Source organism: Chlorocebus sabaeus, chromosome 22 (assembly GCF_047675955.1).
Source record: "Chlorocebus sabaeus isolate Y175 chromosome 22, mChlSab1.0.hap1, whole genome shotgun sequence".
NCBI lineage: Eukaryota > Metazoa > Chordata > Mammalia > Primates > Cercopithecidae > Chlorocebus > Chlorocebus sabaeus.
In genome coordinates, this window is record NC_132925.1 from 28763190 (window position 1) to 28789907 (window position 26718).

At 39.8% G+C, this 26718-nt stretch overlaps 1 protein-coding gene across 2 annotated transcripts in view; it reads right to left on the reverse strand.

The window, feature by feature from the left end:
• The window catches only part of GUCA1C (guanylate cyclase activator 1C), a 48274-nt gene extending 21834 nt beyond the window's left edge, over positions 1 to 26440 (reverse strand). Inside the window, exon 1 of one of the 2 annotated variants that reach the window (XM_007985883.3) lies at positions 25886 to 26440. In XM_007985883.3, the coding sequence (XP_007984074.2) occupies positions 25886 to 26089 (204 nt within the window). In that variant the 5' untranslated portion in view covers positions 26090 to 26440. The remainder of the gene's footprint in view (positions 1 to 25885) is intronic. The other variant, XM_038003293.2, reaches the window with a different exon arrangement.
• Positions 26441 to 26718: the final 278 nt, after the last annotated feature.

The window sequence follows — 26718 nt, forward strand, 5'->3', positions numbered from 1 at the left end:
TTGGAGTCTTGTTTTATCATACTATCAGAATTGTTTTTCTCGTTTCTTCTCATTTGAGTAGACTATATCCAAGGGAAGATCTGAGATTCAAAGGCTGCTGTTCAGAATTCTTTTGTCCCATGGGATGCTCCATTGATGTGGTGTTCTCCCTCTTACCCTAGGAATGGAGCTTCCTGAAAGCCAAACTGTAGTGATTGTTTTTGCTCTTCTGGGTCCAGCGACCTAGTGGAGCTACTGGGCTCTGGGCTGGTACTGGGGAGTATCTGCAAAAAGTCTTGTTATCTGTCTTCAGGCCTTGCAGTCATGGATACCAGCACAGTTTTTCAGCATCTCAGGGAGCCTGCAGCAGTGATCTAGTTCCTTCAAAGGGTCTGTGGATTACCTCGGCTTTCCTGGTATGTACCTGTGGTAGTTCTTGGAGCAAAAGTCCATGATGTGAGTCTCCACACACTGCTCCATCCATCCGAGCAGGAGCTGCAAGCTCGTCCTGCCCCTCTCCACCATCTTAATCCAGATTGTCTTCTTATTGTTGAGTTTTAGGAGTTCTTTTTGTATTCTGGATAATAGTCCTTCATCAGCTATGTTTTTTGCAAATATTTTCTCCCGGTTGGTGGCTTGTCTTTTTATTCTCTGACAATGTCTTTTGCAGAGCAGAAGTTTTTGATTTTGATAAACTCTAGCTTATTACTTTTCATGAATTATGCCTTTAGCATTGTATCGAAAACATCATTACCAAACCCAAGGTCATCTAGGTTTTCTCTTAAGCTATCTTTTAGGAGTTTTATAGTTTTGCATTTTATATTTAGGTCTCTGATTCATTTTGAATAAATTTTTGTGAAAAGTGTAAGGTCTTTGTCTGGATGCTTTTCTTTGCACATGGATGTTTCATTGTTTCAGCACCATTTGTTGAAAAGACTGTCTTTTCTCCACTGTATTGCCTTTGTTTCTTTGTCAAGGATTAGTTGACTAGATATATGTCGGTCTATTTCTGGCCCTCTATTCCCTCATATTGATTGATGTATCTATTCTTTCAGAAATACCACACTGTCTCAATTACTATACTTTTACAGTAAGTCTTGAAGTCAGGTAGTTTCAGTACCCCAAATTTGTTCTTCTCCTTCAATATTATATTGGCAATTCTGGGTCTTTTGCCTCTCCATAAAAACATTAGAATCAATTTGTCAATATTTACAAAGTAACTTGCTAGGATTTTGATTTGAATTTAATTGAATCTACAAATCAATTTGGGAAGAAGTAACACCTTGACAACACTGAGTCTCCCTTTCCATGAATATAGAATCTCTCTCCTTGCTGGGCGTGGTGGTTCATGACTGTAATCCCAGCATTTTGGGAGACTGAGGCGGGCAGATCACCTGAAGTCAGGAGTTCAAGACCAGCCTTGCCAACATGGTGAAGCCCTATCTCTACTAAAAATAGAAAAAATTAGCTGGGCATGGTGGTGGGCACCTGTAATCCCAGATACTTGGGAGGCTGAGGCAGGAGAATCACTTGAACCCAGGAGGCAGAAGTTGAGCCGAGATCGTGCCATTGCACTCCAGCCTGGGCAACAGAAGTGAAACTCTGTCTCAAAAAAAAAAAATCTCTCTCCTTTTATTTAGTTATTTGATTTCTTTTATCAGAGTTTTGCAGTTTTCCTCATGTAGATTTTGTACATATTTTGTCAGATTGATACCTAATAATTTCATTTGAGGGTGCCAATGTAAATGGTAATATGTTAACTCCACTTATTTATTGCTGGTATATAGGAAAGTGATGACTGATGACTTTTGTATAAAAAAACTTTGTGTCTGAAACCTTGCTAAAATCTCTTATTAGTTCTAGGAGATTTTTTTTTTTTTTTTTTTGCCAATTCTTTTGAGTTTCCCAAAGTTGAGTTATCATGTTATTCGCAAAGACAGTTTTATTTTCTCCTTCCCAAACAGTTTAAATTTTATATTCTTTTCTTGTCTTAATGCAGTAGCTAGGATTTCCAGTAAAATGTTGAAAATCAGTGATGAGAGGTGACATCCTTGCCTTGTTTCTGATCTTAGTGGGAAAGCTCTTAGTTTCTTACCAGTAAGTATAAGGCTTACTGTCAGGTTTTTGCAGATATTCTTTATCAAGTTGAGATTAACTACCTTTTTAGAGAAAATGTTTACTTCTTATGCCAAAGAAACAAACATAAAATTCCTCACCACTGAACTTTTTCAATGTCTTTCTTCTTCTGAATTTCTTCAGATTTTGTCCTCTTCTGAAGACCAAGTACCATTTTTTAATAGAAGGAAAACATAGCAAGCAGACAAATTTTATATTCCTTTTAATAGGAACTGGTTGATATTTTTGGACTGCTAAATTGCAGGTTAGGATTTAAGTGCATAGTTTTAGGTATGAATCAAAATTAATGAGGCTCTTTTTCTATAAAGATTTTGTCCTATTCATCAATCTTGGAGAAGCTTATTTAAGGACTGCAAGTTTAGGTGGTATGCCTTATCCTGTTTTTAATTGGTAAAACATTTTCAGTTGAAACAGAAACAATCTGTGTCACTCTTTAGAATCATATGCTTCAAACCTGGCATACGTAAATGTTCAACTGTCTTAGGAAAGGTGGCCAGCTCTAGGGAGGCATGTGACTCATTCTTCGCTATTTTCCCACGTGAGTTCTAATGCTGACGGTGGCATATCCAGCACAAGAAAACATGCTGCAGGCTGTAGTCTTTTTGGAGTATTTGTGATGCCAGGGTCTGTTTACAAAACTGGGATGTGACAAAAAGTAAACCACTGGAAATAGAGATTTAGATTTATCAGTCTGTAAAGTGCTATGTGTTTGCCTGCATCTTAAGCTTTTGTGAATAGTTTCACGAAGTCTATAAAAAAAGCTACTGAGAAATAACCAATAGTTCTGAATTGGGAAGCAAAGTCTATTTGGCTTTTTAAAGGTTTTTAAAAATAAGATTACCACAATATTTCAGACGTTGGAAGCTAATGTGGTAATCACTATAGCATTGTTTTCTAAACTTATTACACTTTTATTTTCTACACTGTGGATATTTTACTTTTACAGTCAGAAAGTGATAAGAAAACATTTCAAAGTCATTTTACTGCATTTAGTATTAGATTTTTGTGTTTTACGACTTAGACCTCTTTACCCCATCAGTAACTTTGATCTTCTTATAAGAGATAAGATTTCTTCTGACAGATAGGCGTCTATTTCAATGGGTCTCCTAAAAGAAATTCGTTCAAAGACACAAAACCTAACTGATTTGACCTTATTGCTGCTTGCCTTTCCTACTGCTCCCTGCCACTTCACTTTGTTAATCCCCAGCAGAGCTATGACTGAGACAAGCGAAATATGTTATTATAGGGTTGAAATTTATTTAAGATGACAACGAGGTATCATATCTCCAGATTCGGCAGGACATGACCATTATTTTTCAGAAACAGGTCTGGAAGTGTGGATGAAATAAGCTGAATGGACAGTATCCAACCAGAGGTACATTGACTCCCAGGCCTTCCTCCGGGGTCTTTAGGGTTGACCAATCAATTCAGCAGTCTCCTGGACAGTTATTGTGTGAATTTACCAAAGAGTCACAGGAGCATCCTCCCTGGAAGCCTGGCTTGTTATTAAGTTGATCCTCCAGAGTTTCCATAAAAGCCTTTTATTTGATGATGGTCTGTTTCACTTTACAAGTTCCACTTCAGTGACTGCATTTTTCAATGTCACCTGCATGATGAATGGCAAAAGGCTAAATAGAGCAATATTGCCCTTAGAACATTTGGTATTTTATTTTTAGGTACAGTGCATGGGTGGTATTGATATCTTTCAATTCAGGCTTTAAGAGCTCTGGGCAAGCCCTTATCATGAGATGCACATAAGTATTTTCACGGTGTGGTTTTTAAATGAACCACCTGGTTAATCAAACCTTTCTACTTAGACAAGGGCATCCTCTTTCAAAAACTTCTGTAAGCAAAACATTTTGTGTTTTCATTTCAGTATTCTGTCATGCACTCAGGCAAATTGATCTTTATAATTTATCGTCAATTCTTCTGTTCCATTATCTTTCTGTTAAGATTTTGTAGAAATTTGCATTGGTGAAATGACTTTGGCAAATGTGATTTAATGACTTGTGTTAGCGTTGAAGAGGATTTAGGGTACATGCTTATTCTATGAATCGGGAGGGAAAAAAGTATTGTTTTCAGTTAGTCTATGGATTTCAAGGGCTGGAGAGGGGGATAATTATCACTGCGAAGGTGAGATGTCCCTGCAAATGTGACTAAGAAGGATGTAATAAAGTCCAAAGGTGAACCAAAGGAACACTCTTTTTTTTTTTTTGAGATGGAGTCTCCTTCTGTCACCCAGGCTGGAGTGCAGTGGTGCGATCTTGGCTCACTGCAACCTCCACCTCCCGGGTTCACGCCATTCTCCTGCCTCAGCTTCCCGAGTAGAGTAGCTGGGACTACAGGCACCCACCACCACACCCGGGTAATTTTTTGTAATTTTAGTAGAGATAGGATTTCACCATGTTAGCCAGAATGGTCTTGATCTCCTGACCTCGTGATCCACCTGCCTCAGCCTCCCAAAGTGCTGGGATTACAGGTGTGAGTCACCGCACCTGGCTGGGAACACTCTTAACCTCATGTTTCCATAGTTGAACTTCAGAGTTCATAGTTGAACTCTGGCATACATAACTGTTTGGAGATGACGAATTTTTATTGGCCTGAACCTGAGTGGGGTTCATAAATTCCTTTCATGAGAATCATATGGGGGATAATGAAACATGCAGATTCCTAGACCTCCCACCAAAAAACAAACAAACAAACAAACAACAACAACAAAAACCCAGTATCAAAGCTCCTTGGAATATAGTCCAAGAGTCTGCATTTTAAAATGCTCCTCAGATAAGTCTTACATATTCTAAGAGTGAAGAACCATGGACCTAAGCTGTTTTTCTAATCCACACCCTTCTCTGTAGGCAATTTTATCATCTAGCCATCTCTCCAAGTGGCTATTTATTTATTCCAATGTAAATTTATGTAACCTTATTAAAAGTAATTTGAAAAATTATGACCCATATGGCTCAGTCTCAAAATGATATATGCCACAAGAATAAAGTCCAGCAGGCCAGGCATGGTGGCTCACACCTGTAATCTCAGCACTTTGGGAGGCTGAGGCAGGTGGATCACCTGAAGTTGGGAGTTCAAGACCAGACTGACCAACATGGAGAAACTCCATCTCTACTAAAAAAGCAAAATTAGCCAGGCGTGGTGGCGCATGCCTGTAATCCCAACTACTTGGGAGGCTGAGGTCGTAGAAATCACTTGAACCCAGGAGGCGGAGGTTGCGGTGAGCCAAGATCGTGCCATGGCACTCCAGCCTGCACAACAAGCGTGAAACTCCATCTCAAAAAAAAGAGAATGAAGTCCAGCAGTCAAAAATTAATTTCAAAATAATGGAAGGTCTTTGCTTGCATTTCTGGAATACATATGAGTTGCAAGAAATTTTAAGGATTTCTTCAGAACACCCCCTTCCCTTCATCTGCTTCTCCACATATGTCATACTGCTCAATTTTCAATAATCTCCATTTCCTAATCTTTCACTGCCAGCCCTAGCATGAGAACATTTTATCCTTTTACCTCACCAATTTTTCTTATAATTCTACATCACAAAATTGTAAAGAATTTATTTGGCAATGGTAGAATCCCCCTTTGAAACTGAGGAGGGGAAGAAATTAAGAGCTCACAAAGCCAGAACCCATTCTAGTGAGCCTCAGGAAAGGAGAGTTTGGGAGCATACATATAAAATAATTTTAACCCCAACATGTTCATCGATGTATACATCCTGTTCTGGAGTGGATTCCAGGGAAAGTTTAATGGGGGGTTAGAGGAGGAGGTGTCAGGATATGAAAGCATAACAGCTTCTCAGGCCCCTACGGGAGTTTGGCTCCATTATAAATTATGAATTGTTTCATAAGCGGGAAAGGAAAGAAAGAAAAACTATATGGAGACTTCAAATATAAGGTTTCTTCTGGTTTCTAAAACCTGTGGAAGGTCAACATCACTAATCTTCAGAGAAATGCAACCAAAACCACAATGAGATATCATCTCATACCAGTCAGAATGTCTATTATTAAAAAAGTTAAAAACCAATAGAGGTTGGCAAGGCTGCAGAGAAGAATGAACATTTATAAACTGTTGGTGGGAATGTAAATTAGTCCAGCCACTGTGGAAAGCAGTTTGGAGACTTCTCAAATAACTTAAAACAGAGCTAGCATTTGACCCAGCAATCCCATTACTGGGTATACACCCAGACGATTATCAATCATTCTACTATAAAGACACATGAACACTCATGTTTATTGCGGCACTATTCACAACAGCAGAGACTTGGAACCAACCCAAATGCGCATCAATGATAGACTGGATAAAGAAAACGTTGTACATATACACCATGGAATACTATGCAGCCATTAAAAAGAATGAGTTCATATCTTTTGCAGGGACATGGATGAAGGTGGAAACCATAGTTCTCAGCAAACTAACACAGGAACAGAAAAGCAAACACTGCATGTTCTCACTCATAACTGGGGGTTGAGCAATGAGAACACATGGACACAGGGAGGGGAACATCACACACCTGTCAGGGGGTGGGGGGCAAGGGGAGGGATAGCATTAGGACAAATATCTAATGCATGCAGAGCTTAAAACCTGGATGACAGGTTGATGGGTGCAGCCAACCATCATGGTACATGTATACCTATGTAACAAAACTGCACATTCTGCACATGTATCCCAGAACTTATAATTTTTAAAAAGTCAAAAAACAATAGATGCTGGCAAGGCTGCAGAGAAGAACGAATGTTTATATACTGTTGGTGAGGATGTAAATGTGTTCAGCCACCGTGGAAAGCAGCTTGGAGATTTCTCAAAGAACTTAAAACAGAGCTACCATTTGACCCAGCAATCCCATTACTGGGTACATATCCAAAGGAAAACAAATCATTCTACCACAAAGACATACACACCTGTAAGTTCACCACAGCACTACTCACAATAGCAAAGACAAGGAATCAGCCTAGGTGCCCATCAGCAGTGGACTGGACAAAGAAAATGTGGTGCATGTACACCATGGAATACTATGCAGCCAAAAAAACAGAACAAAATCATGTCTTTTGCAGCAACATAGATGAAATTGGAGGCTATTACCTAAGGAAAGTAACACAGGTACAGAAAACCAAATACCACACGTTCTCACTCTTAAGTAGGAGCAAAATATTGGGTACTCATGGACATAAACATGGCAACAATAGAAACTGGGGACTACTGGTTAAGGGAAGAGAGGAAGGGAGCAGGGGTTGAAATACTACCTATTGGGTACTATGTTTACTATCTGGATGATGGGATCAGTAGTACCCCCAAAATACCCAGATAACAAATCTGTACTCCTGAATCTAAAATAAAAATTGAAAAAAAAAAAAAACATGGAAAATATAAGCACATTTTTATATCTACAAAAAAAGCATAAAGGCCGAGTGCGGGTGGCTCACACCTTTAATCCCAGCACTTTGGGAGGCCGAGGTGGGTGGATCACGAGGTCAGGAGATTGAGACCATCCTGGCTAACACGGTGAAACCCTGTCTCTACTAAAAACACACACACACACACACACACACACAAATTTAGCCAGGCATGCACCTGTAGTCCCAGCTACTCAGGAGGCTGAGGCAGGAGAATCGCTTGAACCCAGGAGGTGGAGGTTTCAGTGAACCAAGATCATGCCACTGCACTCCAGCCTGAGTGACAGAGCAAGACTCTGTCTCAAAAAAAAAAAAAAAAGTCAAAATAAGGAAATAATCAAAATAATCAAACCAGAAGTGGAATATATGGTCTTCAGGCAATGTTCATGAGCGCCCAGAAATTACAGGTGTTTTCAGGATACGATCAATTTGTAGGCAGGTAAAAAGTTAAATTATAAGGCTTATATGAGGTGGGGTGTGGCGGCTCATGCTTGTAATACCACCACTTTGGGCAGCTAAGACAGGTGAATCACTTGAGCCCAGGAGTTTGAAACCAACATGCCTGGGCAACATGGTGAAGCCCGTCTCTACAAAAAATACAAAAATAAACCAGGCATGGTGGCGTGCACCTGTAGTCCCAGCTATTTGGGAGGTTGAAGTGAGAGGATCACCTGAGCCCAGGAGTTGAAGGTTGAGATGAGCCATGATCGCAACACTGCACTCCAGCCTGGGTGACGGAGTGAGACCCTGTCTCAAAAAAAAAGGCTTAGGTACGTGTGAAAATATTATTTTATTATTTATTGCTAAGTATAAAAGCTACCATTACTTTAAAAAAAAAAAAAAAAAAGCCTATGTCCTGGGCACTGTGTGAGTCCCTTTCAATGCATTATTTCTAATTGTAACAGTAATTTTGCAGGTCATCTTATTATTCTTACTTTACAGAGAATAAAACTGATTTTCAGAGACATTAAATAAAGGAATTAAGGTAATGAAAATGAGGATGGGGTGAATGCAGGGTTTAAACCCAGTCAGCCATACTGTAAGGCCCTGGTTTTTTGTACCACCCACCGTTACCCTCAGAACTCATTACAATTGAATTCTCTTTCTAGGAGAGGCGTCACAGACTTGAGTAGATGGGACACATTCAGTGCAGTGCGCTATTCTGGATTCCTCTGTGTGAGCTACTTAGTAGTAGGTAGAATTATATAAAGTAAGGAAATTCAGAGGTGCTTGGAGATGAAGATGCTGCACCTTGGAGCCTATGCTATTTTCATACTAGCTCAAGGGAAGTCTGGTCTGAGTACAATAATCTGCTCAGCCTCATGGAGACTTTGAACCCAGACAGCTCTTGGGGCCACCACTTCTAGGGCCCTCCCACACCTCACCTTCAGTGCCATCTGGCTCATTCTCTTTTTCTCCTCCTCTGCTTCCTGGTGTATTTTATGAATATTTCTTCCGTCCGTTTTGGAATCCTTAGCCCTCTGACCCCTGCCCATAAGTTTAACCTCCAGCACCCCATAGACCATAGTCTCCCTCAGCCTACAGTGTTCCCAGGAAATGTTCCCAAATGCCCTTCCAAGGCCTGATGTGTTCACCCTCGTCCAGCCTCAACTGATCTTGTTGTTAATCTTCACCCACACTCTCAACTAGGAATCCACAGTTGGCTTTTGCTGTGCAGTCTGTCTTTGCTTTGATTCAGCGTCTCTCCACCCACCTGGATCCAGCAGGCCTCGTAGCTGCATTATAGGCCCGACTAATTCCTCCATTCTCCCCACCCTGTGCAATCCCTGGGTGAAATTTCACTGCAGATACCATCTGATATGCCCAGTATGGTCCCACCATTGCTCCCTCTCTGTTTGCTTGAGTAACTCCAGAAACAGATACTAAAATGTTATCTTAGTGTATTTCAGAGACATCTGCATTGGGGCTTTTGTCCCAATAATAGAGCTATGAATTTATAAATTGAGTAACGTCATTAAGGGAACTTGGCTTCATTTCATTGCTTCAAATCTTAGAATTTTAGTTCTAGAAACAGTCCTTTGTTTTTATATGGGAAACAGACTGAACTAGTAATAATAACAATCATAATAACAGTTATCACGATGACAATTATAATTACTGGTGTTGATGTAATACTTGCTATCCATATAAGACCAGGCATTGTGCTTTGCACACATGAGGCCAACACAGCATTAATGAAGAGTTCTAATAAGACCCTACACAGTGTTAACCAAGAACCATAGCATCTAGAGTTCTAGTCATATTAAGACTACAGAAGGGCTGGACACGGTGGCTCACACCTGTAATCCCAGCACTTTGGGAGGCTGAGGCGGGTGGATCACAAGGTCAGGAGTTCAAGACCAGCCTGACCAAGGTGGTGAAACCCCGTCTCTACTAAAAATACAAAAATAAGCCGGGCATGGTGGCAGGCACCTGTAATTCCAGCTATTTGGGAGACTGAGGCAGAGAATTGCTTGAACCCGGGAGGCAGGGGCTGCAGTGAGCCGAGATCATGCCATTGCACTCTGGTAGAGCGAGACTCTGTCTAAAAAAAAAAAAAAAAAAAAAAAAAAAACCCACAGAAATAGAAATTACTGTTATTACAGCAACTAGGGATAAACCCATTTATTCTATGTACCCTCTAATTTAGGAAAACAATCCAGGTCCAACAAAAATTCACCAAACTATAGACTTAGATCAAAACTGATTCCTCACACAGCATTAACTTTCAGTTATTTTTCATAGTATCGCTATCTGTGAAAAATTCATGAATTTTCACAACCCCATAACCTGAAGACATTTGCATGCTTTCTTTAACATATGACACTTTTCAATGACATTTTACCAGCTGTGGTGAATTGGTAGCAACATATGAATTGAAATGTCTGTCTGAAAATGGTTACTCAGATGGTCAGAAGTAAGGAAACCCAGATGGCTAGCATAAGCACACTTCACAATTGATCAATAATTGTCAGTGGTAGGCCGGGCGCGGTGGCTCAAGCCTGTAATCCCAGCACTTTGGGAGGCCGAGACGGGTGGATCACGAGGTCAGGAGATCGAGACCATCCTGGCTGACACGGTGAAACCCCGTCTCTACTAAAAAATACAAAAAAAAAACTAGCCGGGCGAGGTGGCGGGCGCCTGTAGTCCCAGCTACTCGGGAGGCTGAGGCAGGAGAATGGCGTGAACCCGGTTGGCGGAGCTTGCAGTGAGCTGAGATCTGGCCACTGCACTCCAGCCTGGGCCTCAGAGCGAGACTCCATCTCAAAAAAAAAAAAAAAAAAAAAAAAAAAAAAAAAAAATAATAATTGTCAGTGGTATTTAATTTATATTTTAGCAACTTTAAAAATAGGCAATATAAGGTCCTGTCATGTTAAATATATGTTAATACCTTTTGTGAATTTTAAAAATCCATAAGGGAAATGTTGTGTACAGGATTTATGACCTAGCCTATTTTCACCCATAGATACCACTAATATTAACAGCAAACACAGTCTCTATGAAACATGGAACTGCTGGAATGTCCTGATGAGAGGCTTGCCTCTGTGAGATCAGAAATACACTGCTGGCTTGGTAATTGGTTACATAATGTGATCTTTATGCAGATCTGAGATCAGACACTGTTGTTCTTGACTTGACCATGACTGCAATAATGCAAGGGGTTCTGAGACAAATGACTTCTCATAATATTTACCAAACGAGCTCCTGATTATTAATAGGTTTTCTGGATATCAGAAAGCCCTAACCATCAGCCCCTAGAATGCAGCCAGCTTAGCAGGTCCACTGTGAATCAGAAGTCATCTCATGTGGGTTTGAAGAAGGAAGACAATTGTCCAAGTTTGACCACTTCTGAATGCTATAGTTAATCACTGCAGACCTAGGACTATAGTCACAGTATCCTTTTGCAACGAACTTCCTCAGATAGGCATTATGGGCTTCCTCTTGTAAGCATCTGTCCTCCTAAACGGATAGTGCAACAGATAAAGTCAAACCCAGCTTTACCCTTACTCAATCGGCCTGTCTCCTACAAGTGTTTCCTTTCCCTTGTAACAGCCTGGATCCTTGCTCCTTAATGAATAGAAGAGGTGAGTTGAGGATGTAGAAAATGGCAGAATTCGATGGTGGGATGGATATAACTATTAATACACTACTTGCTTCAAGGCTTTTTTTTTTTTTTTTGGAGACAGAGTCTTGCTCTGTTGCCCAGGTGGGAGTGCAGTGACGATCTCACTGCAACCTCTGCCTCCCGGGTTCAAGCGATTCTCCTGCCTCAGCCACCTGAGTCACTGGGATTACAGATGCCCACCACCATGCCTGGCTCATTTTTGTATTTTTAGTAGAGACAGGGTTTCTTCACCATGTTGGCCAGGTTGATCTCAAACTCCTGACCTCAGGTGATCCACCAGCCTCAGCCTCCCAAAGTGCTGGGATTACGGATGTGAGCCACTGCGTCCGGCCAAGGCTGATTTTTTTCTTTAACCAGGACTGTAACCAAAAGTCAGAAGAACTGCTTCTGAATTAGTAGTTTTGGACTTAGAATCCCCTTTCTTTTTGTACCCATGACACATATATAGACAGCCCCTTAGTTTTCTGCCACTTAGACTGCAGTCTTTCCTGGATAGCAGTGATCCTCATGTGTACCTACACATTGCAATCATCGGGCAGCTTAAAAAACAAAACATTGTTTTGATTTAGTTGTTCTGAGTTAGAAACACAGTCACTGGTATTTTTAATAATGTCTCTAGGTGCTTCTCACATATAGCCAGAATTAAGAACCACGATTTCAATAGATTTTGTTAAAATACATGAATTACAACAGCTTACATTTAAATGTATGTCAGCGGGTAAAGCTGATGTCTTTAACGGGTAAAATTCTGTGAGAAGCTTAACCAAAATGTGTTTGATAGTATATATGAAAATTCTTTGTAAATTATGAAGTGCCGAGCAAATATGACGTATTTTATTATCACAACAAATGCGTCCTGAGAGCTTCCATGCCAGTAGCTCTGAACCCTTGCTCTTGACCCTTAAGAGATTGCAACTTAATGATTTACAATGTAATATAAGATTTGTTTCCAGTAAAAGTATCTTACGAATATCAACAGTTAATTGTGGTCACTTTGTAGGCCAGAAAACCCAGTATCATAGGGTTGCAGGGTAGCCACGGGTTAATGAACAGCAGTGATTATGACACAAGTTAAAAGGCATGTTGCCTGCTCCAATTTTTAAGGGCTCCTACACAAAGAAGCCAGGGAGCAGATAACCAAAGGTCACTTCTGAATTTCAAGTAGACCTGGGGCTCCCAAGCATGAGTCCTGGGTTATAGTAAGATGACAGTCAAAATACTAAGATGATTCCCATTTAATGAATTTCATTCCACGATTGGCAGCCATTGCAAGGGGCAAATGTTGCCCAGAACAGCACAAATAAATGTCCAAAGCATTGAGAAAAATTAAAAACAAGAAATGGCAGGAAAGCAACTCCTGCAACTGTAGAAACATCTTTCATTTGGAAATACAATACAAGCTTGATAAGAAGTACTGTTAAATCTGCCCTGTTATCAAACCTGTGGGGGCTCAGGTCAGAGTTATCTGCATTTTACAGATAAACATTCTGTTCATTTGTGGACTAGATTGCACATTTTTTCAAAGTTCTTTCAACTGCATTATATCACATGAGCTCAATGATAATGCAGGCAGCAGAGGTCTTGTCCCAGTTTTGGAAATGAACGATTTGAGACACAGAGAGGTTAATGGTCTTGTCCAAGATTACATACCCCATGTAAGGGTCAGAGCGGGGACAGGAGGCCAGACATTCTGATTGTTCCCAAGGTGCTGCCTCCACCGTCCTGTTGTTGGGCTGTGATTTATATCATAAAGACATTCCCTAAGGGGCTCATTGAAAAAAAAAAAAAAAAACCAGCAAGGACTTCTGCTACATTAAAGCTAAGATGTGGTTTATGAACAGATTTGTAGGTAAACCTTCACCACATCCACTGTAATAATCATTATTCAAATCCCACAGCCCCGCTGCTTCTCATTCCTCTTCCCGTCCAGGATAGACCTCTGCCCTGTTTCTAAGAATTCACTCATCATCCCTCACTCCTGATGCCCAGGGTTTGTCCGAAGCTGCTAACTGAAAATAACAACCTAAGGATTTTCTGGGTGTTTTGTTTTATTCTGGAGTTTACATGGACCTAGTGCTGATAACTGCTCTTCTGGCTTAAACTGGCACTCCATTGGTGGTTTGAGTTCCAAACCCATACATTTAGAGAAACCATTTTACCTCCCTCTGTAAGATCTTTGGAGTCCCAAAAGAGGCAAAGACTTTTGACAAGTCTTTTAGACCCCTGTTTTCCTCCTCCATTTCATTCCCCTGCCACCAAAAATCAGACTTCTATTAGTCCAATTTTGCCCTTTGGAAATGGGCTCATCCCTGCCTTCCTGCATGTGACAAGTGAGTATTCTTAGAGGAGTTTGGGCCTAGTTTAAGGGTCAGTAATGACACTCTATTTGGATAAAACCCAGATGCCTAGGTGTGGTCCTGAGGGCCATTTATTTACCTTCACACCTATTACAGCAACCAGAATATGGACCAGAAGCTAGAGGTATCATCAAAGACTGACTTTCTGCTCTGAGACTCTCCAGGCATCTCAGCGCTCAGAGTGCCTCATTTCTCAGCTAGGTTGTAAGTGTAGTCCTGACTACTGTCTGGTTACCCACATGGAGCAAAAGTTCTAGATGAGACACCTCGAGTCTGTGGCCAGTTATGCTCTAGCCGTAACCCTCTGCCTCAACTAGGCCCCCACATGCCGTCTCCCTCTTCCCTCCTATTCTAATTAGCGCTGTTTTCTTCATTGCAATTCTCAACTCCTTTGTTAAAGGTGGAATAACACACCAATTCAAGGGTGCAGTCAGCATTCTAATCCTGAGGTGTAGTTTCTGGCAAATTACTTAACTTCTCTGTGCCTCAGGTTCCTCATGTGTAAACGCAGATGAGAAAAATGGTATCTACTCTATAATATTGTTGTAAGGATTCTATGAGATAATAAACATAAAATGCATAAAAGAGTGACTGGCACAAAAGTGTTGAGCGTTAGCCTTTATTAGTAATAATCACAGTTTTTCACTTCTTTCAAGATCCCCAAATGCCTCAACTTCTCCAGAAAGCCTTACCTAACTAAATCCATCGCTCAACCTCTGCTACATCTTCTGATCCCAGTAAATGAGCCTTGGATCACACAGTCAGTCCTGCTTCTACTATCTTGTTTTATTCTTTGGTTATATAATCTCGATATAACTTATTTCCTCAATTAGGTTATAAATTCTTTGAGGGAACAGAAAATCATGTTTTCTACCTATTTACACACCCCTAGCCCCACACAACCCTACTATTGGAATGTAATTTTTCTATTCTTATCTGCCCTGCTGGGATGGGATTGAAGAATTTCCCTAGGGGACCCTTGACCACATTACCAGGTTTAAAAGCAGCCCTCAACACCACGGGTCCATTTGGAACCTTGAAACCACAGAGTTAGTACAATGTTTTCCCCCCCTCAAGCTTTGATTCTTTATTTACTTCGTTTTATTTTTTGAGGATGTGCCTGTCTTCCCCACTAGATTGTAAAGTCAATTTAGGACAGAGACCAATTCTTATCCATCTTTGTGGCATCCTTCCCTCCTCCATGCCTCCAAGTGCTTAGTAAATATTTGCAAGTGCAGTGAGATAATAATACAGAATGTTAACTATGTGAGTTTGCTCCTGGTAATCCCTCCTGTCATCCAGCTCTCCCCACATTCATAAAGACATTCATTGCCTAAGAGATAGGTCACTGTAGCAGAAAATTAAGCAGGAATCAAGAGTTCATTCTTAGCTCTCAAGTTTCAATGGTTGAAGCCATTCAGGATTCAGAGCATAAAGTTTATGCCATAAACAAAAGATTTAGAAGAATGTATAATTAGACACAGTTTTTCTAGTTTCTCCAGTCTACTCCCAAACTACATAAGGATTCCATAGGCTGGGAGGGTGTGGAATAAAGGAAGGAAGAGAGAGTTGCCAGATACTGAGGGGGAGGGAGGCATTGATATGTGAGAGCCAAGAACGGTTGGATGACAGATAATAGAAACACAACGTTTGGCAGTTGTAAGAGCAGAAGCACCTGTGATTCACTTCCTGGGTAGAGATACACCAAGTTCCCCTGCACCTAATGTAGTGGGGGAGAAAAGGCTGTAGGTGTATTTGGCCAGAGAAGCCTGACCCAGACTAAGAGGCCTTGGAGTATCAAGTAGCTAAGAGAGAATCTAATTTAGGAGGCATAGCTGTGAAGAAACAATAGCCCTCTGCATGAATCAGGAGATACAGAGGGGGACTATCTCCACAAATACTGGTGTAGAGAGATTCTCCCCCAACACCTTGAGGTTTGGATGCACATTCGGGGTTTACATGCAATCCTGGAGAGTGGCGGGAGAGCCCTCCTTGGTAAAGGAGGACTCAAAATATAAATTTAGTAGAAAACTAAAGTAACATTTCTTGAATGCCTGAGTATGGAAGTTGAAATTCTTAGCAGATACACAAATAACAAATGCATTTTAGTCTTTTATCCCTCGCCCCCCTCTCACTTTTCCCCACGAGTCCCCAAAGTCCATTGTATGATTCTTATGTCTTTGCATCCTCATAGCTTAGCTCCCACATATTACTGAGAACATACAATGTTTAGTTTTCCATTCCTGAGTTACTTCACTCGGAATAATAGTCTCCAGTCTCATCCAGGTCACTCCACCTGTACCCCAATAACTTATGGAAAAAAAATTTTAATTAAATAAATATATGATAAACCAAATTTAAAATAAGCATATAAATTATGTGGACAAAACAAGAAATCCAAATAAAAAATAAACATGTAAAGAAAATAAATATATTTTAAACTTCTTCTTGAGATAATTACTCCAATTAAGCACTAACTTACAGTTTGGAAGATATGGTGGCCTCCTTTGGAATACATATGGGGGGAAAAAGGAGGGAAAGAGAGGAATGGAAAGGAAAGAAGTGCATATGTAAAACTGAGGTCACTTCAGTTGTTTCCTGCAGGGTAAACGCACCTGGTAGGAATAATTTCAGAGAAACCTGAGGATACCCCTGTCTGGCAGATGCACCTGAATGTATTCTGAGCTAGAGAATCGGGAGTGGCCAACCCGGAGGTTTGTTTCTTGTCTATGAGGAACATCTAAGCCCCTGTCCCGTACTGTGGAACATGGGTCACAGGTGATTGAGGCAGGAGTTTTAGGTTAAATGAAGGTTGCCAGGTGGAGGTCATTAAGGGGAGGATCTGAACTGAAAACATTATAGCAACCGCATGCTGTTGGGAAGCAACTGCAGTTTTCCTAACCAGCCTGCTGCCACTGGGCCATGCAGTTATGTTGTCCAGCCCCTGCCACCGGGCTCTCTCTCTTGTATATAAGACCCTAATGAAACCCCATGTCTCATTTGCTGGCTCTGGGTGGCTTGTTTGGCCTCTTTAACCTGATGCCTTCCTTATGAAGGTTAACAGGGGTTCAGCACATCTCCCTATCATTTTATTTAATCACTCGGTAAATATGTTTGCTGTCTCCTGTATGCCATCATGCTATAATAGGTGCCCATTCTGGGGAAATGTGGGATTTGAGGGGGTCAATAATCCTCTTATTCTTCATATTTCTGTACTGTTGTTTCATGAGGATGAATTGATGCACCACTTGCTCTTCAAAAGAGAAAGGAGACTTGGAGAGGAGTAAACGGAGGGTGAGAAAGAAGGCAGCACGCCTAAAGTGCAGAGTGCAGGATGAGTGGCAGGGCCAGGTGCTCCTTCATCCTCAGCCTCTGCATGGATGTCAGCAGAGCAGAAGCAAGTTCCACTTTGTGCACTTCCTAGGAGCAGAGCCAGAGTGCAGGTGCATTCCCAGAACAGCAAGTGCTTTCCCGAGAACTGAGTGCTTGGTATCAATCTCCAGGTGAAGCCTATAGATGCTTAGGTGAGAATAGTGCAGCCCCTGCCCCACTTTCACTACCTATAAGGAACCAATGGCCAGCAACAAAAATCTACAGTTTCTGTTGTATCTGTGCTGTCCCGCACCTGGCCCTCAAAGGCTCACTAGGCTGTCAACAGATTTTGCGTTGGCAGTGGTGGTTGCTGTGGCTGGTCTTTGGAGCCCACCTAACTTCAAGTTCCATCATCTCACCTGACTTAGGTGTAACACTGACCACAGAGCCGCATACTTTCATTTTGGACTCATCATGGAGACTTTATGTTTTGACACGTTTGCACCAGTCTAGGACATCGGCTTTCAAGTCAGTAGAATTTTCATAATGGAATGGACGATTCCCAGTTGTAGAAACTAAGGAACTTGTGTTGCCAAGTCTTTCCCAGAGACAGATCTTAATTTTGAGAGGAGCAGTTTCCATCACTGCCCTCACCTACTCCGATTTGCTGTCTTCTGTGCTATCTTTAAATTTTTAAAGAATCCTGTTTTTAAGCATGTACATAGAACATGTACATATTTAAAATGAAATACAACTAAAAGGCTTATAATTAAAAACACTGAACTTGTGGGGTTTTTCCTAGTCTTTACTCAATGTTTGTAATTAAGATGCTTATTCTTATATCTTGATTTATTAATTTTAGACATTGGCTTCCTGTTATACTAAAAGAGAAGTATTTAATTTTATGACCCTCATATAACCCAATGATGTGCTGGAGCGTATTTCATCTGCCAGTGTGAGCTGATTGTTAAATTGTATAAGCTAAGTATTAAACAGTCATTAGCTTGAAAATTGGCCACCGCGCGAGTATTTATGGAAATCAGCAAATGTCACCAGAGTTACCTGCCCTTGAACCCTCTGAGCTAACGAAGCATTCACCAGCACACTATTGTTCTCTCACCAGATTCCCTTAATTGTAGTTAATCTGAAAGTCAGAGTTTCATTTTAATGATTGTGGTAATTTGTTTTTTGAAACAGGGTCTCTATCACCCAGGCTAGAGTGCAGTGGTGCAATCACTGCTCACCACAGCCTCAACCCCTCTGGACTCAAGCGATCCTCCCACCTCAGCCTCCTGAGTATCTGGGACTATAGATACTCAGTCCCAGGTGTGAGCCACTGTGTGAGCCACTGTGTATAGGTGTGAGCCACTGTGCCCAGCTACATTTTTTTGTATTTTTTTAGAGACAAGGTTGTGCTATGTTGGCCATGCTGGTCTCGAACTCCTGCACTCAAGCCTTCTTGGCCTTTCAAGAGTGTTGGGATTACAGGCGTGAGCCACCGTGCCCAGCCTCTAGTACATTTTGTTCTCTGCATAGCTGTGGCATACCAAAATTATTGACTTCCTTGTTTTACATGGAGTTAGTAATTGCCTTTGTAATCAACCTGACATCACCTGAACCTAGCAGACAATTCACTGAAGTAAGACAACCAATAATTATGTGCCTGTGAAGTATTCTTGCCAAACAAACCTCAATCTGTTTAAGTTTCTACAGCTAAATGCCAGTTTATAGGTAATATGAAGAACCAAAAGCAAGTTAGATGACACAACAAGAGGACAATCAGATACATTTAGAATGCGGGATATTCTACAGAACCAATGACTCACTTTCCCTAACAAATCATTGGCATGAAAAGGGAAGGAGATGATTAGAGAATTATTGCAGAAAAATAATGAAGACTTGAGAGTCATAACCACAATTGCAACATGAGCACCTTGTTTGGATCCTAGCTCAAATCAAGAATCTAAAGAAAAAAAAAGTGTATGCTTGAAACAATCAGGAAAATTTGTCCATAGACTGGGTAGTAGATGATATTAGCAATTACTAGTTAATAATAATGTGTATTTCAAAATCACTGAAAGAGTAGATTTTAAGTGTTCTCACCACAAAGAAATAAGTATGTGAGATGATGGATATTTTAATTAGCTTGAGTTAATCATTTCACAATGTATTAACTACTAATAGCCTGCTATTGCTTGGAAGCCTTACCTATAACAGAAACAGTTGATTAACACTTAGTTTCTGTTATGTGTACTGTATAATGTATTCTTACAATAAAGCTAGAGAAAATAAAATGTTATGAAGAAAATAATAAGGAAGAGAAAATACATTTACTCTTCTTTAAGTAGAAGTGGAACATGATAAAGGTTTTCATCCTCATGTTTGAGTAGGCTGAGGAGGAGGAAGAGGAAGGGTTGGTTTTGCCGTCTCAGGGGTGACAGAGAAGGAAGAAAATCTGTGAGTAAGTGGACCCTTACAGTTCAAACCTGTGTTGTTCAAGGGTCAACTGTATATCATACTATAGCATTGTACCCCATAAATATATACCATTATTTGTCAATTTAAAGTTTAAGATACAATTACTGTTATTTTTAGGTATGTTAATGGCATAGTACTTATGTTTAAAAAATGTCCTTTTTGGTATAGATGAATAATAAATATTTTTAGGACAGATTACATAATGTTGGAATATTTGTTCTTTTTAAAAAAACAGAAAACATGTAGGAGGACAAATGAAACAAAAATGGCAAAGTTTTTATAATTGCTAAAGCTGAGTGATGGGTCTATGAGAGCTATTCTACTTTTGTATGTGGAAAATTTTCATAATAAACATGTTTAAGGTATTTCATTTTAAATTTTGGTAGTTTTTCTTGTACTTAGCCTTGTTATTTTTAGTCAAATGCAGCACCAGATTTGTTAAATATCTATTAACAATTTAATATTGCTTATGAAATCCACAAACATAGTAGCTGATTCATCAATGTCATTTTTTAAGGTCTTCCTCCCAGGGTCCCCCTTTTTCCTTCTCAATTGGGATTAGCAGCTGAATGGGTTTTCGGCATATAGCTGTTGATCTGGACTTTCCTGTTCTATGATCCTGAGACTGTCCTTACCTGATTTCCTACGTTGGATTCCTCTTTCCTTGTTTGTTGATATATGTCCTCTGATATGGTTTGGCTCTGTGTCCCCACCCAAATCTCATGTTGAATTGTAATCTTCAATTACAATGTTGGGGGAGGGACCTGGTGGGAGGTGACTGGATCACGGGGCAGTTTTTCCCTTGCTGTTCTCGCAATAGTGAGTGAATTCTCACGAGATCTGGTTGTTTAAAAGTGTGTAGCACTTTCCCCTCCACCCTCTTTCTCCTGCCACCATGTAAAGAGGTGCTTCACCCTTCTGTCATGATTGTAAGTTTCCTGAGGCCTCCCCAGCCATGTCTCCCGTGCAGCCTGTAGAACTGTAAGCCAATTAAACCTCTTTTCTTTATAAATTACCCACTCTCAGTTCTTTATAGCAGTGAGAACAGACAAATAAACCCTCATTTTTGATGGAGCACCTACTCCAGAGCTTCCTTAAAAAAAAGTAAGTGTGAAATAAATTTTCCAGTCTTTGCATGTCTTTATTCTCTCTTCATGTTTGATTTGGCTCGGTAATTTCCTCTCAGAATTTTGGAAGGTTTTTTTTTTTTTTCCACTTTTAGCTTCTAGTGTTGGTGTTAAGAAGCTCAATGCTATTTTGGTTTCTATTTCTGTCTTCCTTCCTTTCTTGAAGACTTTAGGATTTTCTCTTTACCCTTCTTATAAAATTTCTCAGAACATGCTGTATGTCGATGTTTTTCTGCACATTGTGCTGGGCCTTGTGAAACTTGTGTCTAATAGATCTGGGAAATTTTTCTGGTTTTTCCTTTTTTTATTAATTTTTTCCTGAGACGGAGTCTCACTCTGTCACCCAGGCTGGAGTACAAGGGTGCAATCTCAACTCACTGCAACCTCCACCTCCCAGGTTCAAGCAATTCTCCTGCCTCATCCTCCCAAGCAGCTGGGATTACAGGTGCACCCCACCACACCCAGCTAATTTTGGTGTTTTTAATAGAGATAGGGTTTCATCATGTTGGCCAGGCTGGTCTCGAACTCCTGACCTCGTGATTTGCCTGCCTCGACCTCCCAAAGTGCTGGGATTACAGGCATGAGCCACTGCAGTGGCCATTTTTTCTGATTTCTTTTGTCATAATCTTCTATTTTCTCTGGCCTCTTTTTCTGAGAGTCTTATTAATAGGATAGTAGACCTATTCAACTCAATTTAAGGATTTTACTTGGAGAAATGCATGTGCGGAAGGAAATAGGGAGGGAGTCTGTAACAGCTGAGCCAGCTGTCAGACCATGATGTTAATCTGATCCAGGTGAAGAAGAGAGGGAAGGAAGGTTGATAGAAGTGTCCTAGGCATTCCTGCAACCCAAGGTCTGGCAAAGCTGCCAGGGAATCCCTGAGACAAGGCCTGTAGACAGAGGACTCTCCTGTCTGTTAGGAATAACCCAGCCTTAGTATTTTTGTTGCACTCAATCATTGGCAGTAGTCTAAGCCCTGGCAGCATGGACTCAGGGCAAGCACAATTTGAATTCTAAAGACCCAAAGGTCTGAGGTGCCAAGGCCATGGCCATTACTATAAAATAGGTTCCATTACCATTGTGATGGTTGAATGTGTTCATCCATCCATGGTTGATGGTTCAGTGCACCTAAAACAGTGTCAGGCACAGCATAACCACTCAAAAAGTGGGTTTTGTTTTCCAGCTTTATTAAGGAATAGTTGACAAACATTATATATATTTATGGTACACAATATGTTATTTTTATATGTGTATACAATGTGAAATGATTAAATGAAGCTAATTACCATATCCATCACCTTATCACATACTTATCTTTTTTGTGGTGAGAACATCTAAGATTTTCTTAGCAATTTTCAAGTATGAAATATTTTATTAACTGTAGTCACCATGCTGTACAAGATGCCCAGAACTTACTCATCCTGCATAACTAAAATTTTCTACCCTTTGACAAACATCTCCCTATTACTCCTCTGCCCCATCAACCCCAGTCTTTGGCAACAGCCATTCTATTCTTTGCTTCTATGAGCTTGACTTTCTTAGGCTCCACGTATCAGTGAGGTTGATTACGCCTTACTTGTCTTTCTGTGTCTGGCTTATTTCACCAAGCATAATGTCCTCCAGGTTCATCTATGTTGTGGAAATGACAGGATTTCCTTGTTTTTTAAGGCTGAATAGTATTCCATTGCATTAAGCACAGTTTCTTAATCCATCCATTTGCTGATGGATAATACTTGGGTTGATTCCATATTTTGCCGGTTGTGAATAGTGCTGCAACAAACATGGGAGTGCAGATAACCTTTCAACGTATTGATTTCATTTCCTTTGGACATATACCCAGAAGTGAGATTTCTGGTTCCTATGGTAGTTCTATTTTTAATTTTGTGAGGAATCTGCATACTGTTTTCCGTAATAGCTGTACTAGTTTACATTCCCACCAACAGTGTGTAAGGTCTCTCTTTTCCCCACATCCTTGAACTCAGAAAGTGTTACTGTTATTGAATGCCAAGGAGAAACCCACCATGCTGTGTGATTAGCTAAAAAATATTATTATAAATTTTATGCTCTAAATCTCAGAATGTATTTACTTTTATTTTAAGCACTATCCTAATAGGGTTACTTAGCTTGAATACAATCCAAAGCCAGGTTAGAAACGGCACATCAAAAATCAAAAGCTCATGAATATTATAACAATAAGAAAGCTGTGAAATGTGAGTTTGACAGCAGGAGAAAAGACAGAACAACAAGAAAAAGCAAACACAATGATAAAAGCACAAATTTTCAGGGTTTTTAACATTAGGAAACAGCTCCAGAAACTTCAATGGGAATAGGTGTCCCACGGTATTACACAGAACATAACAACTGCTGTTCATAATAATGACCCTGATATATCAAGAAAGTGCTTTACCAGCACTTTGAGGAGGTAGAAAAGTATGACATGCATTTTAAAATAATTTCCATCTATAGCACATAAAAGAAAAAGAAAAATATTGCATGATCTCATTTACATGTGGAATCTAAAAAAAAATCAAATAGAGTGGTTACGAGGAGTAGGGTGGGAGAAGAGGAAATGGGGAGATGTAGGTCAGAGGATAAAAGCAGCACATATGTAGGAGGAACAAGTCTGGAGATTCATTACACACCACGAGGACTACAGTAACAAAATTGTACTTATATGCAACTCATGCTAAATGAGTAGATTTTACTGCTCTTGCCACAAAGACCAAAAAAAAAATGGGTAACTCTGTGAGATAACGGATATGTTAATTTGCTTCAGTACAGTAACATTTTTTCCTATCCATATGTATCCCATAACATCATGTTGTATACCTTAGACATATACAATAAAATTCATTTTAAAAATAAAATTTAAAAAATAAAGTCAAACTTATAAAAACACAAAGGAAAAAAGAAAACTGCAGAGAAGTTGCATAGAAATAGTAAATCTTTGGGGATTCTGGACAGATGCTAATTTTATCAATTCATCTAATTAAATATATGACTTTTTCTGTGCATAATGGCACATCATTTCTTAGTATCACTTGATAATGAACAATCCTTACTCTTGTCATTTTACCACCTGATTTTATGTTGAGATTCCCCACACCTTTTGTGGCATTTGTCATTACTGCTTCGGCTCACTTCCTTCCTAAGCAAACATAAAATGTCTTTGAGGAATAGCAGCAGAACTTCCAAGCCATCTAAATTAAGCTCCCGGGATGGGTCACGCCATTCCTGTGGTGGACACTGAGAGGGCTCTCACACTGAGGACACACACACCTGTCTGGACATTGCCCCTGCTTCCTTGCCAGTTTGCTTCATCTGGCAGCAGATCCTTGCTTCCACCCAGCACTCCTTTCCGCATGTTCCTGTTCTTGCATGTGAACCCCTGACATGTACCATGTTCACAAATACTGGGCTGGCAACCAAACTGCTGGCATGGGATATGACATCAATGCCTTTGGAGTAAAACTCGATGATAGCTCATTTTCTAACCTCTCAGGAGTACTCAGAGCCTAAGAAGCTGCTGTCTAGAGCAACAGACTTCCATCTTGATATTGGGCTGCTTATAGCAGCCGTACAAAGAGTGAAGCACAGAGAATGACAGACAGAAAGAGAGAAGTGAGATTGAGAGCTGAGAGACACATACATAGGCAGAAGCAAATAAAGTCAACATGGCAGCATGCTTATAGTATCTGGAATACATTTCAGGATTAATAACAAAAGCGGAATCTGCCACATTTTCCCATTGATTTGTCAGCTCCTTTAAGATTGCCTTTTGCTTGCATCTACACTAAGTAAAATTTATGAGGAGGAAAGCACTGTCATGCTAAACAGGCAGTGCTTAACTATGTTTGGTAACGAAGCACAAAAGACCATACCATAATGTCCTAAAGAAATCTGTTCCTGACATTGCTACAAGGATTAAAATAGCTGTTAATTTTGCACAGGTTTAATTTTCCCAAGTTCCTGCCTGATACCTCCTTTTAAGTCACCTGCTTCTTGGTTTAAAGGATTGTGCTAAATTCTAAACATCCTATCGAACAACCAGTTTTTTAAAAATTTTATTCAATTTACTTCCCCTTCTTTCTCTTCTATTATCAATTGGATGGCCTTCTAAAGTCATTTCTTTTCTATTAGTATTTTCTCTGTTCCTTTTTATTCTAATCAACATCTACACATTTTGAAATATACAAATCCACAGTAAAATAACCAAAATAAACAAGTAAAAGCAGGCAGAACCTGAGCCTGATATTTCAGGTTGTTGCTTTTTTGTCTCTCTCTCTTTTTTTTTTTTTCAATTCCATATCTTCTTTTCTCTTGTCTTTCTATTTTTTCAAGAAATGAAATTAAATGCACTACAGCTCCTCAGAAATGAGTAAATTCAAGACAATAGTTGAGTAACAATCTTTAGAAACAAAAATTTGTCTGAATTTAAAACTGTTAAGTTTCCATTTTCCCCAAACTAAATTGGTCAACTATGGGGAAAAAAGTAATATGAAGCATTCTAACTTTCGATTTGAGTACAGACAACATGTTGGCTAATTTGTGTTGATTATATCTGCCAATCTAGATGCAATCACTTTTAAAAGCAGAGTCCTGTAATTCACTTTTCTATAAAATGTCACCAATGCATTAAATACTTCGAAAACAGTCTTTGTAAATCAATCTGTACTTATTAGATTTATTTAAATGATAGCATTAGAGTTCCATGCCGAGATTTAATTTGGTTTTAAAATAACCCCCTACATGCAGAACACTTCCTAGGGTGGGAGAGGTTAGTTCCCAATTATTTTCATGCCGTCAGTACTAAAAGTGTTTAATGACTCACTTACCTACAAGCTGTGAGTTGTCTGAAGACCTCTCTATTCAGTGGGATGCACACATTTTACTTAAGGCTATTTTATAGGGAAAAAAAGGAAAGAGAGCAGAACCATAGCATTTTCCAATGAAATGAAAAGTAAAAGACCTTACCTTGTTCGTGTCAAAGGTATTATAAACTTGATCAACATGTTTATTGGCCTTCTGATTCAGACCTTGCAGACCCAAAAGTGTCTTAAATTCATGTAGTGTTTGCAGGCCAGATGGATATTCCGTCATAAATGTTCTGTACCACACATGGGTCCCTTGTGTAGGAACTGCTCTCTGATCACCAGCTACAGATTTGCCATTCCCCATCTTGACTCACAGTCTACAGCTTTTCCTCAGGTTGTTTTCATGTAAGTTTTCGCTGGATTTAGTCCCTTACTCCTCACTAAAACTGAAGGCTAACATATGCCCTCAGAAAGCTACTCTAAACCTCTTACAGCAACAAGCTAAATAAGAATAGAAAGCCAGTGAGATTAACTCATCTGCCCAGTTTTAAAACCAAGGTCACTTGGCAGTTGGTAACTAACATGCTTACAGTCATGCAGAGACATAGTTTTTTGGGAAGGGAAGAGGCAGTATTTTAGAGAGGGTGACCCTTGTTATATTGTTAGCCATCAATTTTGCCTATATTATGGAGTGGTACAGTGGGTCTAATGGCAGGAACTTTGAGGTGCAATCAGGAAGCCTAGATTCTATGCTTTGTTCTACCACTTATTAACTACATTGAAACATTACTCACATTCTTGTCTGTTTCCTCATCTGTGAAATAGGAATAAAAGTATCTGCCTTTTCGTACCTGAGTATTGTGAAGATAAATTTAGATAACATTTTTACATGAAAAAATCATACATTGAGTATTATTAAAAAGAAGTCTATGTATAAGAGAGAAAAATAGGTAGAGAGAATCAAATAGTAGTAAGAAGAACTTTAGATGTAGT